The sequence below is a fragment of the Rhineura floridana genome, chromosome 8 (assembly GCF_030035675.1).
Source record: "Rhineura floridana isolate rRhiFlo1 chromosome 8, rRhiFlo1.hap2, whole genome shotgun sequence".
In the NCBI taxonomy this organism is placed as follows: Eukaryota; Metazoa; Chordata; class Lepidosauria; order Squamata; family Rhineuridae; genus Rhineura; species Rhineura floridana.
In genome coordinates, this window is record NC_084487.1 from 73,779,513 (window position 1) to 73,807,342 (window position 27,830).

General features: G+C 40.8%; 1 protein-coding gene across 2 annotated transcripts; it reads right to left on the minus strand.

Annotated features, from left to right (window-relative positions):
• Window positions 1-897: 897 nt before the first annotated feature.
• Window positions 898-27,825, minus strand: DYRK2 (dual specificity tyrosine phosphorylation regulated kinase 2). Of its 2 annotated transcripts, XM_061639800.1 has the most exons (3): window positions 27,540-27,825; window positions 26,486-26,631; window positions 898-8,895 (listed from the first exon to the last, which is right to left on the minus strand). In XM_061639800.1, the coding sequence occupies exons 1-3, from the start codon at window positions 27,622-27,624 to the stop codon at window positions 7,294-7,296; spliced, it is 1,833 nt and encodes a 610-aa protein (XP_061495784.1). In that variant the 5' UTR covers window positions 27,625-27,825; the 3' UTR covers window positions 898-7,293. The 2 variants fall into 2 exon arrangements, with proteins under 2 accessions (XP_061495784.1, XP_061495785.1); XM_061639801.1 differs by lacking the exon at window positions 26,486-26,631 and having other exon boundaries at window positions 27,540-27,627.
• Between the last annotated feature and the right edge of the window lie 5 nt (window positions 27,826-27,830).

The window sequence follows — 27,830 nt, forward strand, 5'->3', positions numbered from 1 at the left end:
ATTGCTATGCTTATCTGCATCAAAACCACTGTGCATAGACTTGGTTCATATGTGGGAGTATTTCAGACTCGCAGGGAATTCTTGCTCATTCCAAAGATCAGCTCACAACGCAACACAAACCTGCTAAGGAGTGGAAAAGAAGTATTAGTGGGGATGGGATTGATGATTACAGGAGCAGAGATATTAGATGTTATGGAAGGTATCCTTGTAAGGCACAGAACCCTCCATCTTCTTACCACCAAATCACTTGCTTGAACCCTTTGCTTTCAGAATCTACAAGCAAACAAGTAGCCAAAAAGTTTCAAATACTTCTCCAAAATGATGAGAACAAGACAATTCTTTATACACTTAGGCTGCAATCCTATAAATACGTACACAAGTATAGTAGGGCCCCGCTTTTCAGCGGCCTGCTTTTTGGCATTCCGCTAATACGGCGGCTTTCAATTAGATTAAGGCCCCACTCATACCACACTTGTTCTGCTTTTACGGCATTTTTCGGGCACTGGGCACCATTCAATTGAATGAGTTCCACTTTTAGGCGGGTTTCGCTTTTAGGCGGGGGTCTGGAATGTAACCCACCATATGAGTGGGACCCTACTGTATGTCTCACTGAACTCAAATGGGATGTACCTTTCAGCAGGCAAGTATAGGACTGCACTGTTAGGAAGTCACATTCTGTCTTGCATCTATTGGAGCTTTGGATGTTAGCCCTTATCCTTAACATGACATACCGTCAATATTGTGCACACACAGCTCTTGGAATGATTAAGACAAAACTAAAAATATCAGTTATGTTATTTTTCTAGTTCCACAAGCATATGTGAAATAAATAAAAAATCTTAGGGTTCGAAAAACTACTTTTCATCATGCTAAAACCCAAAAAGAAAGATGGCTGTGTAGGACATAAAATTTTATTCTGAAATGATCTCTGGCCACAACAATAAATGTAACAAATATTCACTAAAACAGTCTTAACTCCTGTCATCAGCTATACAATACATATGTATCATAAAACTGGCCACTAGGATTAAAACCCACTATAACATATTTAATGTGAAGTGGCTGTGACAGCAGCAGCATCTCACATAAAAATTTACATACATATATACACAATCCACATTCAGTCATTTTTTCACATGTTTTCAGTACACACAGTTGCAGCATATTACAGTCACGTGTCTAAGTTGTTGCTCATTTAAAAAAAGGAAAAAAGAAAAAACAAATCCAATGTACACCTTAGACATAATTGTAGCAGTTTAGCTGAGTAAATACAATGACTTCCTCATATTACTATGTGTTTTGTAGCACAGATGTACAAGCCCCCTAGAAACAATGTAATTCACAAATGCTTTCTTTATTTCAATTGCATTTCAAGTGGGCAATGCTAAAATCCTCACTGACATAAAAATCTTAAAATGAATTTACCAGCGATCTCTGAATGAAAAAAAATTCTTATGAAAAATAGACAGAATCAAAGAACTCCGACACATGCCTAAAGATTCTAATATAGCCCATTGCTAGTTTAATAAGCACAATCCCCAAGGACTGTTGCTGTCCAGGCTCCATTAATTTCAATGGCATCTGCACATGGTTTCATGCAAGCCCCATTCTAATCAATGGAGGCTGCTAGACGGTAGCCATGAAATGCCTTTTAAAAAAGAAAAACATTCTTCAGGAGTCCTTCATGACCCCCAAACCACTCACCAAGCTGAAAGTGGCATTAAAATGCCTTGCACCCAAATTGTAAAAATCCCTGGCCACAGTTATTGGAGCCAGGCACATAGAAAAGGAATGCACTTTGGTTCATACCAAATGCCCTGGGATTCATTCTCACTATAAAATTAAACAGTTTGAGGTAATTTTTTTCCTTTTTACAAATACAGCTGATTCTGTCTAGCACTGTCGTAAGAAAAAAATAGTTCTTTAAAAAATCAGTCTGATGTTAAGGTTACAGCTAACTACTATGAAGTGCCATCTTTAACCCTTGAAGGGGCATGCAGATTCCTACAACAGAGTATTCAATCCCGTTAAGTTGTATCATTGCCTTATGGTCTATATTAAGGCCTTGAAAACACAGAGCAAAATTAACCAGAAACCTACCTTGCTTATGGCCAATTGATGTAACTGAGAGCCACCCAAGAGTACACTAAATTACTCTTGTAGGACTATCATTTATTTCACTAGGGTGTATGCATGGGAGAGGCTCCTAGCAGATTATGCTTGTGGAAACATATTTAAGACAAGTATAGTATTTTTTAAAAATAGATTTCAGCATTACTACATAGTACAGCATTCAAAGGGTTAAAGAGACAATGTTGCATGCTCCACATGGCATTGTTTATAACAAAAGGCACATTGTTAACATCAAGGGCACAATTTTAATTGTCCATGATTTCTTTGCACATCTTGCACTTCGTTGTCGCCCTGTTGTATCAGCAAACACAACTGAAGAAGAGGATTATCTGGCACTCCAGTGGTGCAAGGACTGGGTGCAATGAGACTGCAACCAAAGGCAAGACAACACTGTGCTATTTCTACTTCTGCAGAGAAGCTCAGATGTCCCCAGACAATGGTAACATGTGAGGCTAAGCAAGGTTTCCAAGCCAACAACTATCAGCCCAACTAATTAGAGCCCTTAGAAACAAAATCATGTCAAAGCAACATCCTTTAAAATAGCTTTTTCTTTCCTCCTCCCCCTCCACCCCGTTCCAATCATAAATAAGCTATAGTAAAAATCAGCCAAGCAACTGAAAACTGCAAGATGGCTGCCTCTTTTTTTTTTTTGTAAGTATATAGGAGGTTTCATCACATTATAATTAAAAAAATAGCTCTGCACATTGTATTTTGGCCTAAAAGTTTCCGGTAGCATCTATGAATATAATCAACCACAAATGCACCATTGGCATTTAAAATTTGGTTATTTGAAAAATATAAAATTAGTTGGTTTAGTTCATGAATGACCCATGTATATTATCTTTTCCATTTAGCTTTATGTCAACATCTTCCAAGTTGTGTTCAAAATATAATGGATGCATAAATTTATTTAATATAATGGGCTTTTTTGGCAATGGGGTCAGGGTGGGGAGAGAAACCACAGCTCCATGCAGAGCTTCTTATACATACAGATGCACTATGGTGCATGTCAAACTCCCATGAATGCCAGGGCTTCCTCATTTGCTTCAATGCAGGATGCAGTTCTCCATATAGAACCTTGGTGTTTTGGACTGCCTTGCCATTAAAGTGAAAGGGGAAGACTGCACCTAGAGGAATTGCATGGGAGCAACATCTGGCCCAATGAAATAAAGTGAACAAACTAATTATCATGAGGAGCTATGGACACTCAGACCCCAAAGCCACCTTTGCTGATACACACACAGAATGCATAGTCATACAATATAGAAACGTGTACATTTAATACTATAAATAATTTAGTGTCATTTGGGGACAAGGAGTTACATTTGCAAAAAGAAAAAAGGGAGGTTAAATATTAGCCAATAACTAAAGTTGTTAAACATTAATAAACATCCTCTTTTAGTCACAAGTTACCTGTGAGGGGGGAGAAGTCTCTTCAGAGTTCTTTTTTTATTATTATGTTTCCTGAGAAGTCATCATTACTTATTTATGCCCATTTACCAAACTTAAAGTGGAAAAAGCCCCTGTTGCTTTCATTTTCAAAATGAAAAATTTGAATTAAAAAAGTAAATTGACCGGAAACTTTCTTGGCCTCTCTGGGGACTATGCTTTAAGTAGTTATTTTAAAGACATTTTTTCAGGTATTATAATTAGATTTGTGCATATAAACAACATTATTATTATTAAGCTTTCTGCAACCAACCCAAATCTCTTATTATTCTAACTTCTACAATCCTTTTAATTTAAGCTTGAGACTCTTCAAATATCATTGTCAATGCATATGTGAAACAACATTGATTTTAGCAACATTTGTTCGCTTGTATTCTGTTCACTTGCTACTTGCCTAGGAGAAATCTCAACCTGGTACCTAAGTCTTGTCTCTCCTCCCCATGAGGAAAAAGCAATGAATGACATTAGCTGTACAACATTTATTTGAACTTGGCATCTACCTGACCATCTGATCAAAAATGCATGTCTTTCTGTGACAGACAAAATAAGTAAACAGGTTCAAGGTGTCCATTTCTGAAAATGTCTGTGTTAACTTATCACTGCGGTAAGAATGCAAACAATCAACATAGACAAATCTACATAAATGCATACTCTTTCCTTCAATGTTTTCTTGAACTCTCACGGTGTAACATTAAACTGTAATTGTCTTTTGATTTTTCTCTTCATACAAGTGTTTGGAGTACAGTAGGGCCCCGTTTTACAGCGCTTTGCTTTACGGCGCTTCGCTAATGCAGTGGTCTCAGTTAGACACAATTAGGCTAAAGCCACACTCATACGGCGCTTGTTTCGCTTTTACGGTGGTTTTCAGGCATCATGTGCCATTCTATTCAATGAGTTCCGCTTTTTGGCGGGGGTCCAGAATGTAACCTGCCATATGAGTGGGGCCCTACTGTATACCAATGTCTCACAGACATCCCCTTAAATATTCAAGTAATGTCTCCAGATGCTAATAGCAGTGCTATACAACTGTTTCAGGAAACTGGTGCTACATAGGTGTTTTCAGCAACAAACGCATACAATGCAGAAGAAAAATATGCCTGCGTGCACACGTTTAAACAGTCCAGTACACACATCTGAGAAACCTGATTAGCCTAGCATTCCCAGATGTGTGTACACAGGTATGTAAAGATGTATCTGGCAACAATTGCAAAATATAGCACCCTAGTTGTTAGACCATATATTGCTTTTTAGAGTTACATTTAGAAAATCTGAATACAGTTTATATAAAAAGCTAAATAATGTTAGCCTCAGAAAGCTGTTTTGCTCTGAAGGTAAGATGATCAGTGAGGTCATAATCCATCGGACAGGCAAAAGGCACAATCTACCAGGAAATTCTCTTGTGCAAGCCCCACTGAAATGCTCTTCCACAGTTTATACCCGGCAGAATTTCCTGGGATTGTGCTTGAAAACTGATTGGAGGTTCATAAGCATAGGCTGGATGGCCACCTGTTAGGGATGCTGCAGCAGCAGGTTTCCTGCATTGGCAGAGGGTTGGATTAGATGACTTTCTTGGCCCCGTCCAACACTTGGTTTGGCTTAACCATGAGCCACAGCTTGGCTTGGGAGAAGCAAACTGCATACTCATGCTAAACTGCTAAACCAAAGTTTGGCTTCATGTGTCATGCAAACCAGACTTATGACAGTCGAGGGGGGGGATTAAATTTGTACAAATGTCTGGAAAATACCCAGACTATTATTCTGAATACACAATGCAAAGATCACTAAGTACTTCCAGACAAAAGAGGGAAAGGCAAAAGAGGAAAAAAGGAATACAAACATGCATGTTGGGCTTTGAATGCTTAAACTCAGCATAAAATATTTTGCTTTGCATGATTTTGCCTTGAGAAATCACACTGATTTTAGAGTAACAGGCTTCTTTCTGCCTTCATTTATCTTCTTTTTTATATGTATGATCTAACATTCTAGTATAGATGCTAGTTCATTTTTTAAGAACATTTTAATCATGTTTAGGGATGCTAAAGACTTTTTAAGAATTTTTAAAAAAGAAAATAGATACTAGAGGTCACTTCTGCTGATGGAGAACTACAGGTGGCGGAGGAGGCTTACTGGACTCTGGGAATTGTCCACTCTGCACACATTATTTGCCCCCCCACAAGATTGGACTACACAAGTCTTAAACCCAACGTTTGGATTTTTGCTGTGCACTGATAATCATGCCAAACCAATAAATTGGGCCTTAATCCATTTTTAGCAAGGGAAATAATCCTGTAGGTATTGTTTCTGGACCTTAACCAACACAGCATGTCCACCCCTTTTCACATACAACACATTATGTCCACCCCTTTTCACAAGTCACTATTAAAAATTAATGGATAGATCTGAATTAAACATAGGAGTTTATCAGCATAAGATTATAAATCCTAACACTAAACTACACTCGAGCCTAATTTGATGCAACCCAGTAGTTTAGGGGGAGCCAATATAGTGCTCTCCAGTATGTTGGGTGACAGCTCCCATCAGCTCCAGGCGTGTGCCAGTCATAGTTTAACAATAGTTTGTAGTTTAACAGATGTGAGTTGTAGTTTAACAATATATGGGGGGCACCATATTGGCCATCCCTGCAGTAGTTAGTCACAGCCTATTAAAAGGGTAGTACTTGTAAAACTGAATTCTGTTTACCAAGCCAGAAACAGCCTTAGGATTTGCACAGTACAGAACCTGGTGGAAAGGAGAGGGAGGTTTCTATCAGAGTATCTTGGCTGCCTGCATCAGTGGACCTAATAGCTGGGAATTAGGAGACAGAAAGTACAGCAGGTAAGGCTACCCGAGGTACCAAACTGACTAGGTAGCTGGGTTATACAGAGGTTGTACAGGCTAATGCTGGAGCCAGCTACTGAAACTGTTAACACCCTGTCTGTTCCCAAGGTATATAGAAAGCTGGGAGGGCAATACAGGCTTACTCTTGAATCCATAGTTTTCAGAGCAGCCCATGGACACCTGACAGGAGAGAGCCACTTGGAATCTGGGATAAGCAAAGGGGATGGTGTGTGTGTGCCTGATGGAAGCCCTCTGTGGATGCAACTTTTTCATTGATATATAATAAATATTTATATTATGTATAAATCTGTTAATTATCCATACTATGGATGCACATTCGAAAAAGAGTCATACAGAGTCTGATTTGTACCTCTGAATGTTTTCTATATCACCAAAACAAAAATACAGGTAAATGTTTGCAGGACTGGAATCTACTGCTATAACAAAAACCAGGAATAAGAAAGTATTAAAAATTCACTCCAAGAAATGCCAGTAACATCTATGGGGTGGGAGAGGGACATAGACTCTGCTCTCCATCAAACTATAATGGATGACGGTTAGGTCGATAACCAGTGGCCTGCCACTGACACTTATTATTGTGCCACACTAATTTTCCATAGTAAGGCTAACTGTTGTTAGAAGAAAAACACTTCTTTTAAAAAAAGTATAAAAACTTAAAGCATTGTCCCCATGTTATTTTTTTATAAAATGAAAACCAAATTTGTTTACACATTTCAAGTGAGTGCTGAAAAAATACAAATGTTTGAAGTTACCAAGCAAATAAAAATAGAAATCTGAGCTACTTTTTCATATGAATAAGGCTCAGTGACATAAAGTTTTTGTTTTGTTTTTATCAGCATCAGTTATTCAAACTCAGCTCACAAGTTTTGGCAACACTGTCCTTTGCTGAATATTCCCATTGGCATCTGTCATCTGTGCCAGATTAGTTCTCAGTTTTGATGCTGAGTTTGAAGTAGGAGGTAACTTTGAAATTGACGTGATAGCACCAGTGCTTTCTGTTATTCTTTTTGCTGATGTCTTCTCCCCAGTTGGAGGTTTTGGCAAACGTCTCCTTAGCCAGGGATGCCGCAAAGCCTGACTAGGTGTCATGCGCAAAGTAGGATCCCACTCTAAACACTGTTTTAAGAAGTCAAGGAAAAGGGGATCATCGCATCCCTTTAATGCAGTCCCCCATTCTCTGCTCTCTGGAGGGCCACGCAATTTGCCCCGCCGGGAACGGCCACCATTGAGCACTACAGAACCATCTGACAAGGTAGTAATGGTACAGTATCGGGGATAACCCTTAGAACTCACGAAATTTTTTGCTCGTTTGGATGAATCCAGTAATTTCTGGGAAGGCATGCCCAGTAGTTCTATCATACAAGACAGCTGATCTGCTTCGTCTTCTCCTGGTAAGAGAGGATAACCTGTTAGGAGCTCAGCTAGAATGCAGCCCAGGCTCCACATGTCTATGGGCATCCCATACCGAGCACCAAGGATGACCTCTGGAGCCCGGTAAAAACGTGATTGAATGTAAGTGTAGACACGCTGGTGCTCATAACAGCTAGAGCCAAAATCAATAACTTTAATACCACTCCTACCCTGTTGTTTCAACAGAATGTTCTCTGGTTTAAGGTCACAGTGAATTATTCTGTTTTTGTGCAAAGCATCCAAGCACTGCAAAATTGAGTGGGCAAACTTGCGAACCAATGGCAGGCTAAAGCCCTGAAATTTGTTTTTCTTTATGAGTTCATAAAGGTTCATACTCAGCAACTCAAATGTCATACAGATATGGTTGCGGAATGTGAAGTTTTCCAGCATGTGTATAACATTCATGTTGTTATCCTTATCCTGTTTTTTAAGGTGTTCCAGAATTCTAATTTCTTCTGCAGCTTGGCGGTGAAAACGCTTCTCATTTCTCACCATCTTCAGGGCCACATGCTGATGCATCTTGTGATCATAGGCCTTCACCACTTGCCCAAAACTTCCTTTCCCTATAACCTTCAGGACCTCGTATCTGTATAATACATGGTCATGCAGTACTTGCACATATGACCCCTGGACATCGTCATATCCCCCATTGTTTGGACCACCAACTACACCTTGCCTCTTTTTTGCATTTGGACCCAAAAAATATATTTCAGGGTAACTGAAGATTTCATGATGCTCGAACGCTGTTAGTTTTTGCATGTATTGCTTCATTGCTTGTTCTGGCGCCATAGGGGAGGCTTTCACCTTCCCTGGCCCTTCTGTAGACTTTAAAGAGCTGGAGCTCCCCTGCCGCCTATGAGCACCATCCAGCTGTCTGTCTTGCACTGCTGGCAATCCTGATTTTGCTACTGTTGTAAGCCCATTTGGTTGTGTTGTCAGAACTGTTCTTTTGTTGCTATTGTCTTCAAACAGCTGCTGAACCTGGATCTGCCCATGGCTGGCAACATGTAGATGCTCATTCATTGTATGCTTATTTCCACCAACCTAAAATATAAAGCATATTTTTCCAGTTAAAAAAATGCAGGCTGGAATATAAATATGAGAGATGGAATAGGATTTTTTAAAAATTTGAGACCCACTTTTCTATCCCTGCCCACTCAATGAGTGCAGGGCTTTAAACCACATTTAAATCACTAGATTGGATCTAGGCTAACCAATGGGATCTAGGTTACCATCCAAGGTTCTTTCCCATTGAAGGAAATGTTTTTCCCCCCAATTTCCATTTATCAACTTTTCCACCTGTAAATGTACTGCCTTCAAGTCGATTCCTACTTATGGCAACCCTATGAACACGGTTTACATGAAGCTGAGAGGGAGTGATTCACCCAAGGTTACCCAGTGAGCTTCATGGCTATGTGGGGATTCGAACCCTGGTCTCCTAGGTCATAGTCCAACACCTTAACCACTACACCTGGAACCCAGGGCTGTGGAGTCGGTACGCCAAACCTTCGACTCAGACTCCTCTATTTTTCTACTGTCCGACTCCGACTCCACCCAAAATTGCTTCCAACTCCACAGCCCTGGAAAGGGCTGTAAATGTCTTTTTAAATTGGAAGCTCTCATAGGAACATAAGAACATAAGAAGAGCCTGCTGGATCAGGCCAGTGGCCCATCTAGTCCAGCATCCTGTTCTCACAGTGGCCAACCAGGTGCCTGGGGGAAGCCCGCAAGCAGGACCCGAGTGGACATTTTTATCGCTGCCTGAATATACGCTGATCTTGGCATCACAGCATTTGTCTTCATCTGGGTCCTGTGTCATACACTGACACACAAAATGTTTTCCATCTTGAGTTATAGTGAAATGCTCAACTACAGCTGACTTCATGGGAAGCTTCTTTGACATTCTGAATTTGTATTTTAAAAAAATTGTCAATCAAAATTTATTTTGAAGCCGGAGTCGGTACATTTCTACCGACTCTGACTCCACCCAAACTTGATTCCGAATCAGACTCCGACTCCACGACTCCACAGCCCTGCTGCAACCCCCTGAAAATCTTCTCCAAGGGGTCAGTGGACCATCTAGAACAATGTGTGTCATGGTGCAGGAAGGAAAATCAGCAAAAATTGCCTTCCCCCACTGGATCAATCCCTTCTGTGAAAGGAAAAAGGTCTGGATCCAACCCATTGGGCTCTCCAAATGCTCACTGGCCTGGTCTTCTATCCAGAAACTGTGCATGCTTCTTCTTAGTTGACCCCCTAATGTTGTATTGTTATTGGTTTATATAACATCTGATACCTCTAACCCTAATTCTCCAACATGAAGTTTCCAGAGTGGTTCCAAATACAAAAATATAAATCTAGCTTCAATGCTCACTGTTTCACAGCCTCACACATTTTTGGCAACTCAACATACCTTGTAATCTGGAGATTACTAATCTATAAAAGTAGTCTGTACTGCTTCCCACAATACCAAAATTACTTTTTAAAAAAACTGTCTTTCAAAAACATAAAAAGCAGCTTCTGTTGAACATCCTCTGTTGATGCAAGAGAACAAGCTTATGAATTGCAGTAATATGTGCTTTTGAATCATAGGGCAATACAGAAAAAGACCCAAACTTTAATTAGCCAAATCCCTGCCCCAAGGTAGGATTCTCCATGTACCCACCACATTTGGAGGACGCATCAACCCATCAAGCAGAGGAGAAGCATAAAGAGAAGATGTGGAGAACTAAGGGAATCCCACAGGGTTATGTCACAGGATACTATTAGGTTTCTAGATTATTCCCTGTTTCCTCTCAGTGGGTGTCTTCAGAAGCAGCAAAATATCTGAAGGCCTCTGAAATCAGAAGGCACCATTATTTTGCCAGCACTTCATGAGGTTGCCTTGTGATTTATTCCAATATGCTTGAAAATTGTGAAGGTACTTATATTTCCCAATATGTTCAGAGTGCCACACAAAGCACAGACATTTATCCCATTTATGCTTGTAGAACTTCTACATGCGCTTCACCTGTTACTGTGATTAGAGGATCTATCTCAAACAGGAGCACAGTACATGTGAGAACAAGGAAATATGGCTTGGCTGACACCATTCTCACTCATATCCAAAGATCACCCATCTGGTAGTGTTCATGCTCTATATGTGTGTGTGAGAGAGGGGATTCAAAGGGGGGGGAAAGGTTTGTCTCCACTGACACACATTCAACAAGTTCAGTTAATACAAGCACACAGCCACAAAACTACCCCATAATTTAAAAAAAGGTGTCAAGCAGAGTAATGTTAGAAACCCAGATCTGGAAAAATTCTAAAAGCTATTTGTTCAAATCTTTGGCAACAGTTACCTCTGCAATGGTTTGTTGGGGTGGAGAAAGAGATATATACGAAAGAGGAGTGGCCTTTTATTTGCTTTACATCAATTTCCTGGAAACTTATTTGGCTATAATATTATTATTGTGTTGGTCACTGAGAATGAGTCAGAATCAATAATGAGATGCCTTCTATTGAACCAACAGCAGTTGATCAGATCTATTTAGGTTCCTGCTTTTTGTGTCTCTGGAAAGAAACATTGAAATTGACATTATGCATTCCCTGACTGGTTTGTTGCAAAATAGTATCCCACCATTTGAGATTAATGTCACAATAGTAATATGCAGACAAAAATACTCATTTTCAACTGTTTCTGTGCAAAATATGCAGAAAGAAAAATTCAGTTGTAACCACAAACATATAATTCAAATTATGATATCTCACAAATAGCAGCTTTTCACTGCAGACAAGAAAAAATACTAGTAATATCTGATTAGTCTTTGATTAGTGTGGCTGAGAGTGTCACCCAAAACCACCAATGCCTTTTGCCTCTCTCACACAGTAATCATGCATGCTCACACACAGAGACTCACCAGCCACTCCTTTTCTCTCACACAAGTGGCCCATCTTTGTCATCAAACTAATTACAAGGTTATTCCATAAAGGAAGTTCTTGCTAGGAAGGGAATATCCTTTCCATTCTCCTTTTACTATCACCCTTCTAAGAAGCATTCTTGACTCAGATCCTACTTTAATACCTTTTAAAAAAGTTCTTGCAGAGTGGCATATCTAGCAGAGATGTGGTTTGTGGCAATCATGAAAACCATGATGGGGCTCAATTAATGTGGGCCAAGCTAAGTTGTGGGGAACCACACAGAAATGGTGAGGTCTGAAGGTTAGCACCCTCAGCATAGAGGATCGTATTTTTAAAACCAGATCCTTCTTTATACCAAGCATGGGCAAGATTATCCCAAACTCTCTTGGCACACTGAATGCTACCCATGGGCACACTGCAATATTTTTTCCAGTCTCAACAAAAAAGTACATCCAAGGGACACCACTTACGTTTCAGGTGTCATAACCACTTCAGCACAGAAGCACTGCTTGCTAGCCAATGAAACCGTGTGTGTGTGTGTGTCAGAGTCATACACAGAACTCTATATGCACTTCTACTCATCAGTACACGCATAGCAGCAGTCATTTGGCTGGTCTACACATAATGGTAAGCCAACAGAATAGTGCAAATATATGAAGGTTCCCAAGAAGAAAACGAGGCCTCTTTGCTCCTCCTCTGGACCTGCTGTGAGCTAAACCATGGTTTGGCTTAATGTGTTGTGATTTGTCTCACTCTAGAGCAGCCTTTCCCAACCAGTGTGCCTCCAGATGTTGTTGGACCACAACTCCCATCAGCCTCAGCCAGCATTGCCAATGGTCAGGAAGATGGGAGTTGTGGTCCAACAACATCTGGAGGCACACTGGTTGGGAAAGGCTGCTCTAGAGGAACTGCAAGCTGGAGGAGACAAACCATGAGCCCAGGTTCAGATGACACACTAAACCAAACCATGACTTAGTGCTGGAGGAAGACCGGGAAAAGGAGTGCAAAGGCTGCACAATCTCCTCTCTGGGAACCCACACACTTGCATGTTCACACTAAGCCATGGTTTGGTTTAGTGTTACATGCAAACCAACTCAATGACAGATGGCCATGACATGCAGGACTTTTGCAGACTGCTCTGAATGGTGCTTACCAAGGCTCTCAAAAGGTGTGTTAGAATCAATGCACACAGGTGCACCTTGTCATCTGCACATAACACTTCCACATGTGGCACCAGTGGCTGGACATCAGTATGAGCAGCAGCACCCATGTTCATGTTGGTCATGAAAATGTGCCCTAAGTAGCATTCTCTTGTAATTCTGTTGTGCTCAGTCTTAGACATAAGTGAAAGAAATTTAACTAGCCCATCACCACTCTAGCTGACATTATACCACAGGATTGGCAAATATTAGTGCAACTGCAGCCAGTACTCTTTAAAAGTATCTGCTCTGTGTTATTCCCCCTTAACTTTAGTTGAAAAGAGTAAATAATTTTTAAACTCAGCTTGTCTGTAAAGTTAAATTTGTCATTGTGCGGGGCTGTATTTTGGGTTGTATTTTATTGTATTTTAGCATGTGTTTTTCTTGTATTACACTGATTTGATTTGTTTTAAATTGCTTAACTGTACACAACCCAGAGAACCTGGGACGTCAGGTGACAAACAAAATATAACAAATAATATAATACCTGTTTACAGAGGCCTAACCCTGTTCAGTCATTCAGATGTCTGAATATTAAAGATATAGAGAGACCATCCTCTGCTCATCCCATCCATGACTCTATGCATTGATGCAGAGGTCTGAAAAAAGCTGATGTGCATACACAGGTGCTGTAGATGTGATCAGGAACACTTTTAAAAAACAAAGAACTCAAGTGTGCAGAAAAAGCTTAAGAATTCACAGACTACAGGGCATAGTAGATAGGCTAACCCTTTGGCCACTACTTCATTTAAATAACTATCCAATCTGCAATTAAACCAGTTAAACTAACCAACAATAATGCATCAGTGCAGACATGCTTGCTACCAAGGTGAAAGCTTTCCTTGACCTTACTATTAACAGAAGAGCACACTTTGGCCCCACACTTTTATTATTGTTGTTGTTATTGTTATTATTGTTTTTTATTGCATTTGTATATCGCCCCATAGTTGAAGCTCTCTGGGCTGTTTACAACAATTAAAAACATTAAAAACAAATATACAAATTTAAAAACACAGTCTAAAATGCCTGGGAGAAGAGGACATAGGTTCAGTAACACATCTGGTCTTTGTTCATCACAGTTCAAACATTTTAATTGTGCACCAAAGGGTCCCTTTAAGCAGTGGGATCAATGAGGTTGTCAAGATCCCAGGGGTGATTGACAGCTTTGGATCCCTTTGAGCAAGTCCCCTTTTGCCATTCTAACACTTCTGGATGTTTATCATTGTTTTCTCTGTCTTTTCTTTCCTTCCAGACCACACTGAACCTGTCCTACTATAGTTGTGACCTATTTATAGCATTAAGTAAAACCAAATAGAATTAATTGACAGAGCAGCGTAGCTGAAGAAGCATTTCTCTCTCTGTTAGTTTAGGAAACAAACAAAACAGACACACCTTCCAGATACTAACACCTGTCTTCCACCAGCTAATTTTGCACTGTTGAAAGTTAGGTTGTTACTATGTAACTGATAGCAGGTTACCCTTTCATCTGTAAGCTTGTCTTGGGGAAAGAGCAGCCCCCTTAAAATCACCACAGCTGTGCATCTCTCCAGTTGGTTGGGATTATCAAGCTCTCCCCAAATGACTGCAAGTCAGTATCCACCTCACTGTACCTCGATACCTCTATAATCCTTCTAAGGACTGGAGACAAAACTGCCATCCCCACCACTTGCACAAGGCAGCCTGGGGAGCGTCACAATTTTTCCAACACAAGGTGTTGAAATGGAGTAGACTCCATTCCTCCCTCTCCCTCTCCCTCTCCCTCTCCCTCTGTGTGTGTGTGTGTGTGTGTGTGTGTGTGTGTATTGGATTTGCTGTTATGTGTTGAATTTCCTATTAACCATACATTTAGAAATGAAACTAGATTCTCCTGTGATATTAAATCAATCAGATCATACCTCTGTATGTACACTCATAATAAAGAGTAATTAACAGAAATAGAAAATATCACATTAGCTCCTGGTATTCTCTTGCTACCCATAGCATTTTTGCTAACAAAAAGAAGCACTGTTACAAAGCTTTTTTAAAAATCCTGAAGAGCAGCTGAACTGCCTATTTTAGCAGTGAGGAACCTCTGGCCCATGGGCCTAATTAGGCCCAGCAGGGGATCCTAATTTGGCCCACAAGGCTGTTTTCCCCAAGCCATGTCCACCTGCCCTGGCTTTTGTAAGTCACCAATGATCAGCTGATCAGCTATGAGTTCAAGTCCCACTTGGACTGGCTGGGTTTTTCTTTTGCAGCATGGCTTGAACTCAAGCTACACTACAAAGGAAAAATGAGCCACTTGATATCACATCAGGTGAGTGGAGGAGCTCAGGATCCAGCCTGTCCCTATCCCTGTGGCGTTCCATTCCACTGGGGCTGCATGGAAATGTATGAGGAGAGGAAATCACTGAAACAATTCATATGACTAACAGGAGCTCAGAACCGATCTCCTTCCCATACCAAGATGTTCTGAGCACATGTTGGAAAAGACAGCCTCTCCTACTTTTAGAAACATGAATGAGAAAGGGGAAGTTAATCATATACTCAATAACCACATGCTGAATGAACAGCCCCTAGCCAGTCACAGAAGGTGGATGACCAGCTGCCAAAAGTGAACCCACCCAGAGGGTTAAGAAAGTTTCACTTCTTCACTAGCAGCTGAAACAAACAAGAATCAAAACACCAGCAAAAAAATCCTTTGAGGTGTCCAGTTTACAAATAGTTTACAAATTAGCACAACAAATGGTGATTTGCACAATGATATTTCCTGTCTGAATGCATGTTCCAGACATATTTTTTCAGCAGAATCAGTATTTTCTAGGAAGAAGGATGAATTCTTACAAATGAGTTTTACCTCCAACATGGATGGTGAAGCCTCTGAATAAATGCATGTCCAAACTTTCCATAATGATTTTTCTACTGAGGAACCCATGAATTTCTCCCATGGAATCTCCATGTGCTACAGCATATTCTGGGTCATACAGATCATGGGGATCACTGATCAAGCCTTTTGGGCCCTACCAACCCCCTGAGTGACCAGAGAGTGTGCCCTAGAATGCCCCCACCACTTCTGTGTGGCTGCAGATTGGAAGATTTGCTACCTTTCTGGAAAGCTTGTCTGCCATGCATGGTTCCTGCTGCAGAATCCATGACAAGCTTCTGAGGACTCAATACAGATTTAAAAGCCACTGCTGTAGACACTGGCTTGGATCCAGAAGGTCACGAGATTTCTCTTGCCTGGCTACGCCTTTTTCTTCTACCCTTTCTAGCAGTAACTTCAACACCCCCTTGTAGGTTGGAGGGGCCTCACTTGAGGGGTTGGGGGCATGAGAGAGGGTCTAGACCAGTGGAAAAGTCAGCAAACTCCCCTCCCTCTTGACCCAGGCTCTCATCTCAATCCTCCTTCACCCTTTTTCTGGGCTCACATTACCACCACCACCACCTAATTATTTTCTGACCTCAGGCAGAGGGTACCAATCAGGGAGGAAAGCAAAACAGGGGAGAAGAAATCTGTGAGTGAGATGATATACTTTCCCAGTCACCACTCTCCCGGGCCAATTTGTACCATGAGCAAATTGCCAGGCTTGGGAGAAGTTTCTGGGTTGCCCATTCATCAGTCAGCCCAGAGTTCCAAATTAAGTTATGATTTAGGAAACACTACAGAGCAAAGGGAGGAAAGGCTAAAAGTAGACAGAAAAGGAAGCCTTTTTATGCTGACAAGCCCATGCAGTTGTTTAAGACTTTCTTAATTAGCCAGTAATTTTAATGATTACTTTGTACTATTTGTACTATTTTAATGGTGTTTTATATTTTATTGTATATTGTTGTGCAGGACCCTGATATTTTATGAAATGGCAGTATATAAATATATATACTTTTATAAATACATCAACAGTGTTTTTTCCTTCTACCTATCGATAATCTAGGTGCATATTCTAAATTTAACTCACTGGCCACATACAAGGGTAGTGGCTTTGGTGTTCCAAAGCATACTCCAAGAGCAACGCAGTTGGGTTTGTAATCTTGCATACTTTGGGGGGGGGGGAAGGGAAGACCTGAGGAGGGCCAATTAGTTCCTGGGAAGTGCAGACATGATTAGAGGGATCCAATGGGAGACAATTTCCCATTGTGATGTAATAGTCCCTGTATAAATTGGGAAAACGTTCAGTTCTGGAGCATGTAGCTATGACCTTACTTTTAACCAATGCTAAACATAAGTAGTTAACGAATCAAAAGGATTAGGAGGAAAGAGTGGCTGTGAAGCTTTCCTGTATATCTGGAAGAAACACCATTTGTCCATGCTAGACATGATAGTTCTCATGGCTAGGGCTCCTAGGGAGTCAGGCAATAACCACTGAGTGACAGGCAGACGAGCCTCTCCTAGCATCAACTGGACACTTTAAAATAAGGCCAGCTGATAAACCTAAACCGGTTATCAAACTAAATTATTCTTATATTTTAAAAGCAAGGCTTTTCTTCACACTCTCTCATGCACACATGCTTACATACAGAAGTGCTTTTGGCTCATGCACAGGAAGTGGGTATTGCATCCAAGCCAACAGTATAATGGAGATAAGCTAGCTGATTTTTTAAAAATATATATGAAGGTTTACAGTATCGAGAGATTTGACTTGTGAAATTTAATTTTCTTGCACCGCATTCAGTGGATCTGAGCAGCAAAGAAACTGTGAGCTAAGTGTTCAATGTGACGCATAAAACTTTCCCTGTAAAGGAAAGTTGTGTTGAGTTGGATCTTTGTTATATACATATTATCAGTGAGCGTTGTAGGTTGTTTTTATTCTTTTTTAATGTTTGTGTTATTATAACTAATAATAATTCCCAATAATCCCAGTAAAAAGTTCATCTCACCTGGCTTTCAACCACACAGCCATTGTGGGAAATTTCAAATAGCACAAAAAGATTTCAGAATTTTGGAAGTGTGTAGAAAAGGAAAATAGAAGAATATTGCTTCTAATGGGGACCAAAGGTACCTGAACTTATTAATACTCAAAGCTGTTTTTTGAAGACCAAAATATAAATAGTACTGATTAGCTGTCCAATTTGCCTGTAAAGAAAACAAATTTCTCTAGAATTGTACTATCAAGATATGAAATAATCCACAGCATCCTGTTGTATTTTAATGTTTTCTTTTATAGTATTAATTTCTTCAAGAAAATTAAGTGCCCAGAAAATTATAACAGAGGACTGGCTGTTTTTAGTCAACCCTGGGTGCTATGTCCTATCACAATTAAGTCTTCCATGGTAGATAGATATGCTATAGTTATTAGCTCCACAGCAATTTCCCAAAACATCATCCCATGATGTCATCAGATCTCCTAACATGCCTTAACAAATTCCAACATAATATCGTGCATCAATGAGGAGATGTGTCTCATATGATCTCCATGAATGCATGGATGTGAGAAAGGTTTCATTCCAGTAGGACATCATTGCAACTTTCTCATTGATAGATTGTGCAGAATACCTGGATAGTTCCTTATGGGAGCTATCTACTAACAAGGTACAGTGATGATCTCTCTTTTACAAAAACAAACAAAAAATTATGTTTTTGTATATACACTCACTGGAGTCATCCTACATGGCAATGCTTTAAAAAAAAAATGTTAGAGCAAGGCTACGTTATAAAACAGGGCTAGGGTCTCAGTATCCACGGGACAAAATAATCTAGGAAAGCAAAAACATGATTCTAGAAGGCTGTTCTAGGAGATACTTTCCTCTCTAGGACTGTTCAAGGCAGCTGGTTGCAGCTGTGCCGCTCATCATATAGCGGTGCATATGGGGTATCAGGTGAAACATGCTTCATTGCAGTTTATTTCAGTTGCAAGCTGTGTCTATGTGAGCAGTAGAACTAGTTAGGGCACAAACAGAAGAGCATGGAACTTTGATGCATGGAACTTTTTAAAACTATAATCTCCATGGAAATGCTTCTTAAGTAAAAGGGCCTTTGCTGTGTTTCCTGTCCTTTCCTCTTCCTGTCTCTAATGCTTTTGTGAACCTTTTTAATAGGGATATTCAGTGCTGATTCCGTATTTCATGAGTTCTTCTTTTTCCAAACAGCAGTACTGTAATTAATTGCAGTGTTTTTAACATTGTAATTATCTCTGCTTTGTCACTGGAATTACAGGGAGCTTTACAGACTCAAAAAATACTGCTCTGAAATTTCTACTTATCCTTATCATAAAAAGACAAGGAGAAAAGGGGAAAGGCCCTGTGAACTGGACTGTTGCTTTCTCTTTGGTGCATTTTTATTTTCAAATACCATTACAACAAATATGCTGCAATTTATATCAATCTTCTAATGCATCACAAAAAAACTTACTTTGCAGATATCTACAGATATGCTAACTTTGATATGAGAATTCATATATTTCTGATTGTTCTAGAAATTAAAACTGACTATATATATCAGGGATGGGGAACTTGTGGCCTTGCAGATGTTGTTGGATTCCATCAGCCCCAGCCAGAGTGGTTAATGGTTAAGGATAATGGGAGCTGTATTCCAATATAGGTTCCACAGATAGAAGGGGTGATATCCTGATTCTGCCAATTTCAGAACTGCAGATAAAAAGCCTCCAAAAGAAATTGTATTTGAAATGCACTGGAGATAAAAAGATATTGCATTGGATACACACTGCTCAATGGGACTATTCAAAGGGACATTCATTGAAATGGGCAAGAAAAGAGCACAGCTAACTTAATCTGGACCCAACCAACTATACTGCTGGTTTCTGCCGAACAGGCCTTAAGATATGAGGGAAAAGCCACTAGGCTTCAGAGATGTGAAGCACACCACTGTCTGATTCTGATGTTCAAATTGTCTCATGGGACATTAATAGTAAACATACTAACCCTGTAAGATTACGTTGCAGAGAATGATTTATTTATTTATTAAATTTATATCCTGCCCTTCCTCTCAGCAGGAGCCCAGGGTGGCAAACAAAAACACTAAAAACACTCTAAAACTTCATAAAAACAGACTTTAAAATATATTAAAACAGAACATCTTTAAAAACATCTTTTTTAAAAAAATAAAAGCTTTAAAACTTATTTTTTTTAAAAAAGCTTTAAAAACTTATTAAAAAGCAATTCCAACACAGATGCAAACTGGGATAAGGTCTCCACTTAAAAGGCTTGTTGAAAGAGGAAGGTCTTCAGTAGGCGCTGAAAAGATAACAAAGATGTCATCTGTCTAATATTTAAGGGGAGGGAATTCCAAAGGGTAGGTGATTAGTAATGTTGGACTAGAACTGTGGATGCCAAGACCTGGGTTCAAATTTTTACTCAGCCATGAAGCTCAGTGGATGATCCTGGCAATCACTATTTATTTATTTAAATTTCTTACCCACCCTATATAGTCACAGAGTGGGCTACAACAATAAAACATACAATTGTAAAACAAAACAGTTACAACCATGAAACAAGGCAAGTGTAAAAAGAATTAAAATAGTTCCAGATATAAAACAATTAAAAACAATTCCACATACAAAAAACATACAAACATTGAAAACAGTTCCAATACAGATGCATCCTGGGATATAGATCCCTACTTTAAAAAGATAGTTGAAAGAGGAAGGTCTTCAGTATGTGCCAAAAAGACAATGGAGGCAGTGCCTGTTTAATTTAAACTGTCTTTAATAGTGTATTTTATATTGTTGTGACCCACCCTGGGACCTTTTGATGAAGGGCAGATAATAAATTTAATTATAACACACACACACACACACACAGAGAGAGAGAGAGAGAGAGAGAGAGAGTTCCAAAGGGTTGATGCCACCACACTGAAGGCACAATTCCTGTATCGTACAGAACGAACCTGATGAAGTGGTATTTGCAGGAGGCCCCAGACTGCAATGATCAACTGAATATATAAGGGGTAGGACAACAGTGAGACTATCACTACCTCTCAGGGGTGGAACTAAATATGCTGCCTTGAGCTTCTTGGAGGAAAAGCAAGCTATACATGCAACAAATAATAATAATTAACAATCCTGTTTAAAGGGGCATTATGTGATCCTGAGTGTGTGCAAATAGGCTTCATTTTCACTTGGGTGACTGCAAGCATTTAGTGGTGTGGGAAGGGGTTCATCATGTACAAGGAGTGGATAAAATGGATGATTACATAAAAATAATCAGATTTCTTAAATTTAAATCGGATTGTTAATAGCAAGCTTATTTTTTTTAAAAAAATGCAGGTTTAAAAAGAATTTAACACAATTTAAAGAACTGCATAATATATTTAATACAATTAAATTTAATATAATGAACATAACTCAATACAAATAAATTTAACAAACAATTAACATAACAAACAGTTGGTTTAAGGGCTGCTTATCAATGTTTTAAAAAGAGCTGTAGGAAAAAAATACCTGACTTCTGAGGTTAAGCATAATAAATGACATATTTCTGAAATACACAGCTAACTGTGGATCCTTCCATAGCCAAACCAGCATCATCCACAAGCAACAGAGAAATATCAGCAGGCTCTGGAGAACCCCCAAGGTTTGCAGACTTCTTAGGAAAAAATCTTCAGAGGTAAAAAAAACCAACAGCAGGGAAACTCCCCAAAATAGCCCAACGCCCAGTGGCCACAAATGCTTACTAAAATGGAAACAGAAAACTGGATTGGGGGGGGGAACATAATGAAATGCGCTGAAGGAGTATCCTTTTACACAAAAATCTACTTGTGGTTTCTCCCTGGCTTTCTTAATTTATATAAAAATGTGTTGTTGTTGCTATGTTTAAACAATTAAGTCAGAAACACTTGCTGATCTATTGCAAATCACTCAGGTAGATCTTGATTTGTCTTTTGCCCACTCCTGATCTTCTAAGCCCATATAAAGATTGCGCAGTCCTATCTTACGCCCTCCACCTGTTTAAATTGTGCAGTGTCTTCAGTTCTCAGATATGAATATTCACAGTTCCGCTAATCAACAAAAGGCATATTACCTTTCTGGAGAAACACTATTTTGCCCAGTAATTAACACTTCTTGCTTCTTAAAAGTTCTGGACAATTGATACATCCTAATAATATACACAATGCTTACTTGCTTTGATCAGTGAGGCTTCTAAATAAATTTACACAGGACTGGAACCTTAGCTTTCAAGTAAGTGATCTTTCTTACTATCCTTGTATGTGTGCAGAGCCAGATAAAAACCTGTCTTTAAGACAACATAATTCTGCAGTTCAAACAGCATGTGGGGCTATATGGCCAAAGTTTTGGATTATTCCCCTAGGCTGTATAAAGGCTCTATTTCATTGCAACCAATGTGTTTTAGTTGTTACAGCAATAAGTTAGCATGCATGCTTGTTCAGGAGCCATATGCATTTCATAATCAGTATTTTTTTCTTGGTGTCTTAAATTATGATTTAAATCAATTCACTTTGAATGAAAGCAGCACCTAAAAATAAGAATGGGCTCTTTCATATTATAAACATATTGCAAGTGGGTACAGGAAAAGAGGGGCATTAGATTCAGGAGAGAAGCATTCCATCACTTACAATTTTCTTTTTTAAAAATATGGATCTGTGGCAGAGGTGTTGGTGAGGTTTGGCCAGTGTTTGTTGAAATAACAGGGTAAAGTTCTGGGAGCTTGGCTGTCTGCCCCCACCCCAGTCTGGACTTCTGCAACCTCTCTTCTGACTAGATGATAATCAGCACTTAGATATCACCACTTTAAAGGGACATTTTACATGTTATGACCATTCATATGGGTGTCAGTTTAAATAACTGTAGATGATAGTGGTGATTTTATAGTAAGTTGTCTACGTTGAACGTTTCACCATGTGGCTCAGGTGCTTTTCCACACAATCACCACAACTTCCATGGTGACCATTATGTGCTGATCAGCCTGAGGAGTCTGAAAGAGATCAGAATTGCTTGATGTGGTGACAACGAAGTGGGGCTCAATTCTTTAGGATTGGGAGAAAGACGAGTTTACACTGAAGAGGAATAAACTACATTTTAAACAGCACTGAAGGCAATGAATGTAAGTGAAGTGAAAACAGGCAATGCCCACATGTAGCAAGAAAGGAAAATGTTATGAGAGTTGGAAGGGCATGTTGTTCTGAAAAACAAGCAAGAGAAATCAGTGTTGCTTCAACCTGTTGCATGGATACCAGAAACAGATGGAGGCTGAAGACAAACTAGCAATAAGGCAAGGACATGGATATTGGGGAATAGATGCTGCTGCTGCTGCTGCTGCTGCTTATTATTATTATTATTATTAAACTTACAAAGTTTCTTTAGAATAAGTGGTGCTGCTTTATTCACAATATCCCAATGGCATTAACCTCTAATTTACAGATGGGGCTGAAGCCAAGAAAGACTCGCCAAAGACCACCTATTGAGTTTTATGACTGAACAGGGTTCTGAATGTCAGCCCCCCAAGGCCAAGCTTGGGGTTCTGAACACTGGCTCACTGTTGTTAGGGAAGAAAGAGATGGGCTGAGAGATAACAAAAGCAAAAAATATAGCAAGTAAAGAAAAGGGAGTGACAGCACCTCAAACAGGATGAGAAACTGAGCTTCAGTGCAATAGGGAATAGTGGAAGATGGAATGTAGCCACATAGTCTGAGAAAGCTCCACTCATAACACGCAGCCGTCCATCTGCTTAGCAACACAGGTTGCCATAAATACAGAGCACAAGCCGAAGTTTCTTTTATGGCACACAGCACCTCCCCATACGAGATCACTTAGGTATTTGAGAAATCTCCCCTCTCTGCCTTCAAATTCTCTTGCAGTTTTATTTTATAAGAAAAATCAAACTAGGAACAATTCTGTTAAAGGGACAAAACTATAACAAAATTTGAATGCAAACCACAAATGACTCACAAGTAGCAGAGCATATCTTCTGTTCAGGATGGCATTTTCTTTTAAAAAGAGAATTCTACAACATAGGGGTTAATTGCACTTTAACTTTATTCAAGGGGAACTTGTACCTCACAGTACCTTTTCCTGAGGAATCAACTCCTCCAAGTTTGCATGACTGGGGTAAATATTATATGGTGGGGGCATCAGTCTGCATCTGTGTTAGAATTGCTCGTTAATGTGTGTTCTTTTAATAATATGTTTTTAACCCTTTTTTAAAACATGTTTTTAAAGCTTTTTAAAAATGTTTTTAACGTTGTTTTGTTTTAATGTATTTTAAGGTCTGTTTTTATGATGTTTTAAAGTGTTTTTAGCATTTCTGTTTGCTGCCCTGGGCTCCTGCTGGGAGGAAGGGCGGGATATAAATCAAATAATAAATAAATAAAATCAGATTGTTGTACCAGAGGGAAGCCAGACACACTGAAAAGAGGGGACTCATGGTCATTACAAATCCAGAGGAGAAAATGCAAGTTTTCTTATGCTTTCCCCCCTGGCATTGCATCTAGCAATTTTATCCCCTTATTACTTCCAAAAAGGTAATATGGTCCTAAAATATTTTGGTCTACAGTCACTTCTAAATAAGATGTAGCCTTGCACTGAATCTGAATATAACCACATTAATGCCAACAGCATGCATTTTTGCATACTTCTACCATGTGAACAACATTCCTCAGTATTTGTAGCCAGCACACTACATGTATTCCACACTACTTGTATGCATCCACTATATGTATGCATCCTCCTTGCAATTAAAGTTATCGGCTGATCATTTTAACACACTAGAACACTGGAAACCAGTGCAATGCTGATGTCCAAATGTGGACCATTTCTCCCTTGCATCAAGATCAGGTCTTAATTTTACCAGGTTTAACTCTGAAATTGATTTCAGTACTAAGGATTTCCCTAAAGCCAAGTAAGCCTATAAGAACAGTATCTCTGAACATATGCAGAGTGTCTTCCTTTTCTCCTCTCCCCATAGCCACAACCACTACACATATCTTGAAGAAAAGAGACTTCTAGGTCAAGCAACTGTCACTTGCTGGCAAATATAGGCCCTAGAATCTTTTTTATTTATTTATATAAATTAAGCACCTCCACCCATAACCACCTTCCATCTTGGAGATTACATCACTCATTCCTTCAACAAATTTAAAAAGAGAAGGGGGGGGGGCTCCAAAGAAGCGATTGCTATTTCAAAAAATATATATACAGGAGCAGTGCTTTCATACAAGTACACATATTTTTTTCAGGTTCAATGCAAAGACTGACTACACAACCATTATACTGGCCCACCTCTGCCCATACTTGCATGTCTATCTTTCTCCACCCTATATAATCATCATGCTTGGGAAGTTCCTAGCAGATTAGCTACAACTGGAAGATAATGTGAGACACCACAGCCCTGTAAATAATTCCACCTGTTTCCCTAGTTTAACTGTTTTTACCATTGCAATGCCACTCTCCCACCCACTGACTGTCCCTGTTGTTCCACTGGAAATGGGTCATCAATCTGAGAGGCTGACAACTAAGAGGGAAACCTTAATTTTTTCAGCGAGACATAAGGCCACTCTTTTATGACAAAGCAGTCACTCACCTGACCACAGAACACTAGTCTGTGCTGAAGTGTGAAGGGGCCTTATTTTGAGAAGGAAAGCCCGAAAAAGACCTGCATCACCCAACCCCATAGTGGCTTCTCTCAGTAAAGCCACAAGGACCTACCCTTCCATGCAGTGGTGATTTGCACAGTAGTTTCTCTTCCTCTCCTTTTGTTTGAAATCCATAGAGCACAGACTCACAGAGAAGTAGTCAAAAGTCACTCACCCACTCACATAGACATAGGGCAGCTTGAAGGGCAGTTTCGGCAAACTACCCACCCTGAAGAAATTATTGCTTGCCCTGGATAAAGTGGCCATAGCAGATTTTATTTTTTTTAAAAAACACATTTACATCACACACAGGACAGGCAACTTGACTTCACTGCTCTCCTGCCTCCACCCACAACCATTCATCATTACATGGTGGTGCCATCAAGGCAGGCCTTTGGAGGCAGAAGCCCATGGCTCCACTTAGCAGAATGACTAACAGGGCCCCCAAATGCAGGAAGGGCTGGCTTCATACCTTTTGAAGCCCATGATGAAATACACATTACCACCTAGACAGGGGCGGGTAGGGCCCTGTAAGACCATGGAGTCTGACATGATCTAACTGCACCACTGTCCTCAGATTCTCAGGGAAGATTCAAGGAGGGTGAGAATCCCTAAGTTGCCTTTTCCCCCTCCCCCTCTCAGCAGAATACCTGTGGAAACCAGACGGGTAATAGGACCAAGACGTGTTGAGACATGCCGTGGACAATTAATAGGGCTCCTCCATACTCAGTCGGTGTCCTTCCTTAGCTCATTCACAGATCCCACTCAGACAGGCTGGCTGGCAGCCTGACTGTACCTTGCCCATTTATTGCTATTAATACCCAATAGAGGAGGAGCAACAGGGGGAAGTTGAATGAGGCAGCGGGGGAGGAGGAAGGCTTATGAGAGGCTGGCACAGTATTTTGAGAATGGAGGAAAGTGGAGGGAGGGAGGCCTGGAGGGGTGAAGGGTTGGCCGGCTCTACCTCCCATGGCAAATCACAAATTCACCCACCCACCCCACCGCGTCTCAGTCTCACCGTGTGGGCCGTGCTGCTGGGCTTCAGCGGCGGCAAAGCGATAGGGGTTGGGGGGCCGGTCCCAGCGCCTGCCTGAGAGGCCCCTCTGGCGCCGATCCCCGGGGAAGACTGGAACTGGTGAGCACTTTCGCCTCCTCCCTTGCTGCCTGCGGAGGAAGGGAGAAAAGAACGGCTGAGAGCGATGGAGAGTCGAGCGGGATCACGCAGGCTGCGGCTCAAAGGCGGAGGAAAGTGGTTCAGGAAATGGAAAAGGGAGCCAAAGTAGCCCCCTCCCCAGCGCCCCCCCTCTTCTTCCTCCGTCTGCCATCGCAATATTGTCTGAGGGATCATCAGGAGCTAATCTACAAACGTGGCACCAAAGCATACACACACAGAGAGCAAAGTCTGTGCATCTATTCTAGATGGTTAATAAGAGCGGTGGCCGCCGCTTGATAACCCAGTTAAACCTTTCATCCATGATTAACCCAAAACCATTAGAAGCGTATGCGGGAAACCAAACTGGATTTGCTTGGCACATCTCTCCCTCTACTGTCTGGTTGTAAAAGGGAGGGCGGAATTCACTCATCCAATCCGATTTCCAACATCTCACCTCTGCCTCTAGGGAAATAAACAAACCTCCTCTTCCACTACCATCCCGTCCCCCGGTTATTACTCCAGAACAGGGAGCGCAAGAACTTTTCACCGCTCCCACGGCGCAGATTCCAACCCAGCCCCTTCACTCATAAATCAAAACATGACAATAATATTCAACATGCCCTTCCCACTTGCAAAGTGACCCAAACTTGCCGGTTCCAGAAACAAAACCTGGCCAAATCTCGAGACGCCCAAGAGGTTTCCAGGACAAGCATATAAAGCCTTTTATTGTTAAAACAAACAAACAACAAACAAAACGACGCGCAGACGTGGGTCTACACAGCCACTTTTGGAGGAGCAGCTCAGTAAGAGGGAAAGGAGGGAGGACATAGCCCCCGCTAGGCCTTGGAGCGGGGCTTGGGGTAAAGGGGCCGGGGCGTGGAAGGGCTTCGGCTCTGCTGCCAGCCCTTTTCCTCCTTACCAGCGGGGCACGAAGCAGCAGCAGCGGCTCCTCCGGCTCCTCCAGCCCCAGCAGCACTGGCAGAAGGTTTCCTGGTGGTTAACATGGCCGCTGGAGAGGAGGGAGAGGGGAATACATTTCAGGGCTGCCGCGGCTCCTCCTGATCTTCGCCTCCTCCGCTTCTCCGCCTCGGCCTCTCCGATCGCCGGCAGCCGCCGTCTCCTTGCAAGCAGCGGCAGAGGCAGCAGCTGCACCACCCAGTCGTACGCTCCTCCGCGGCATCCGTGTCCCCCAAAGCCCGGCCCGCCGGGC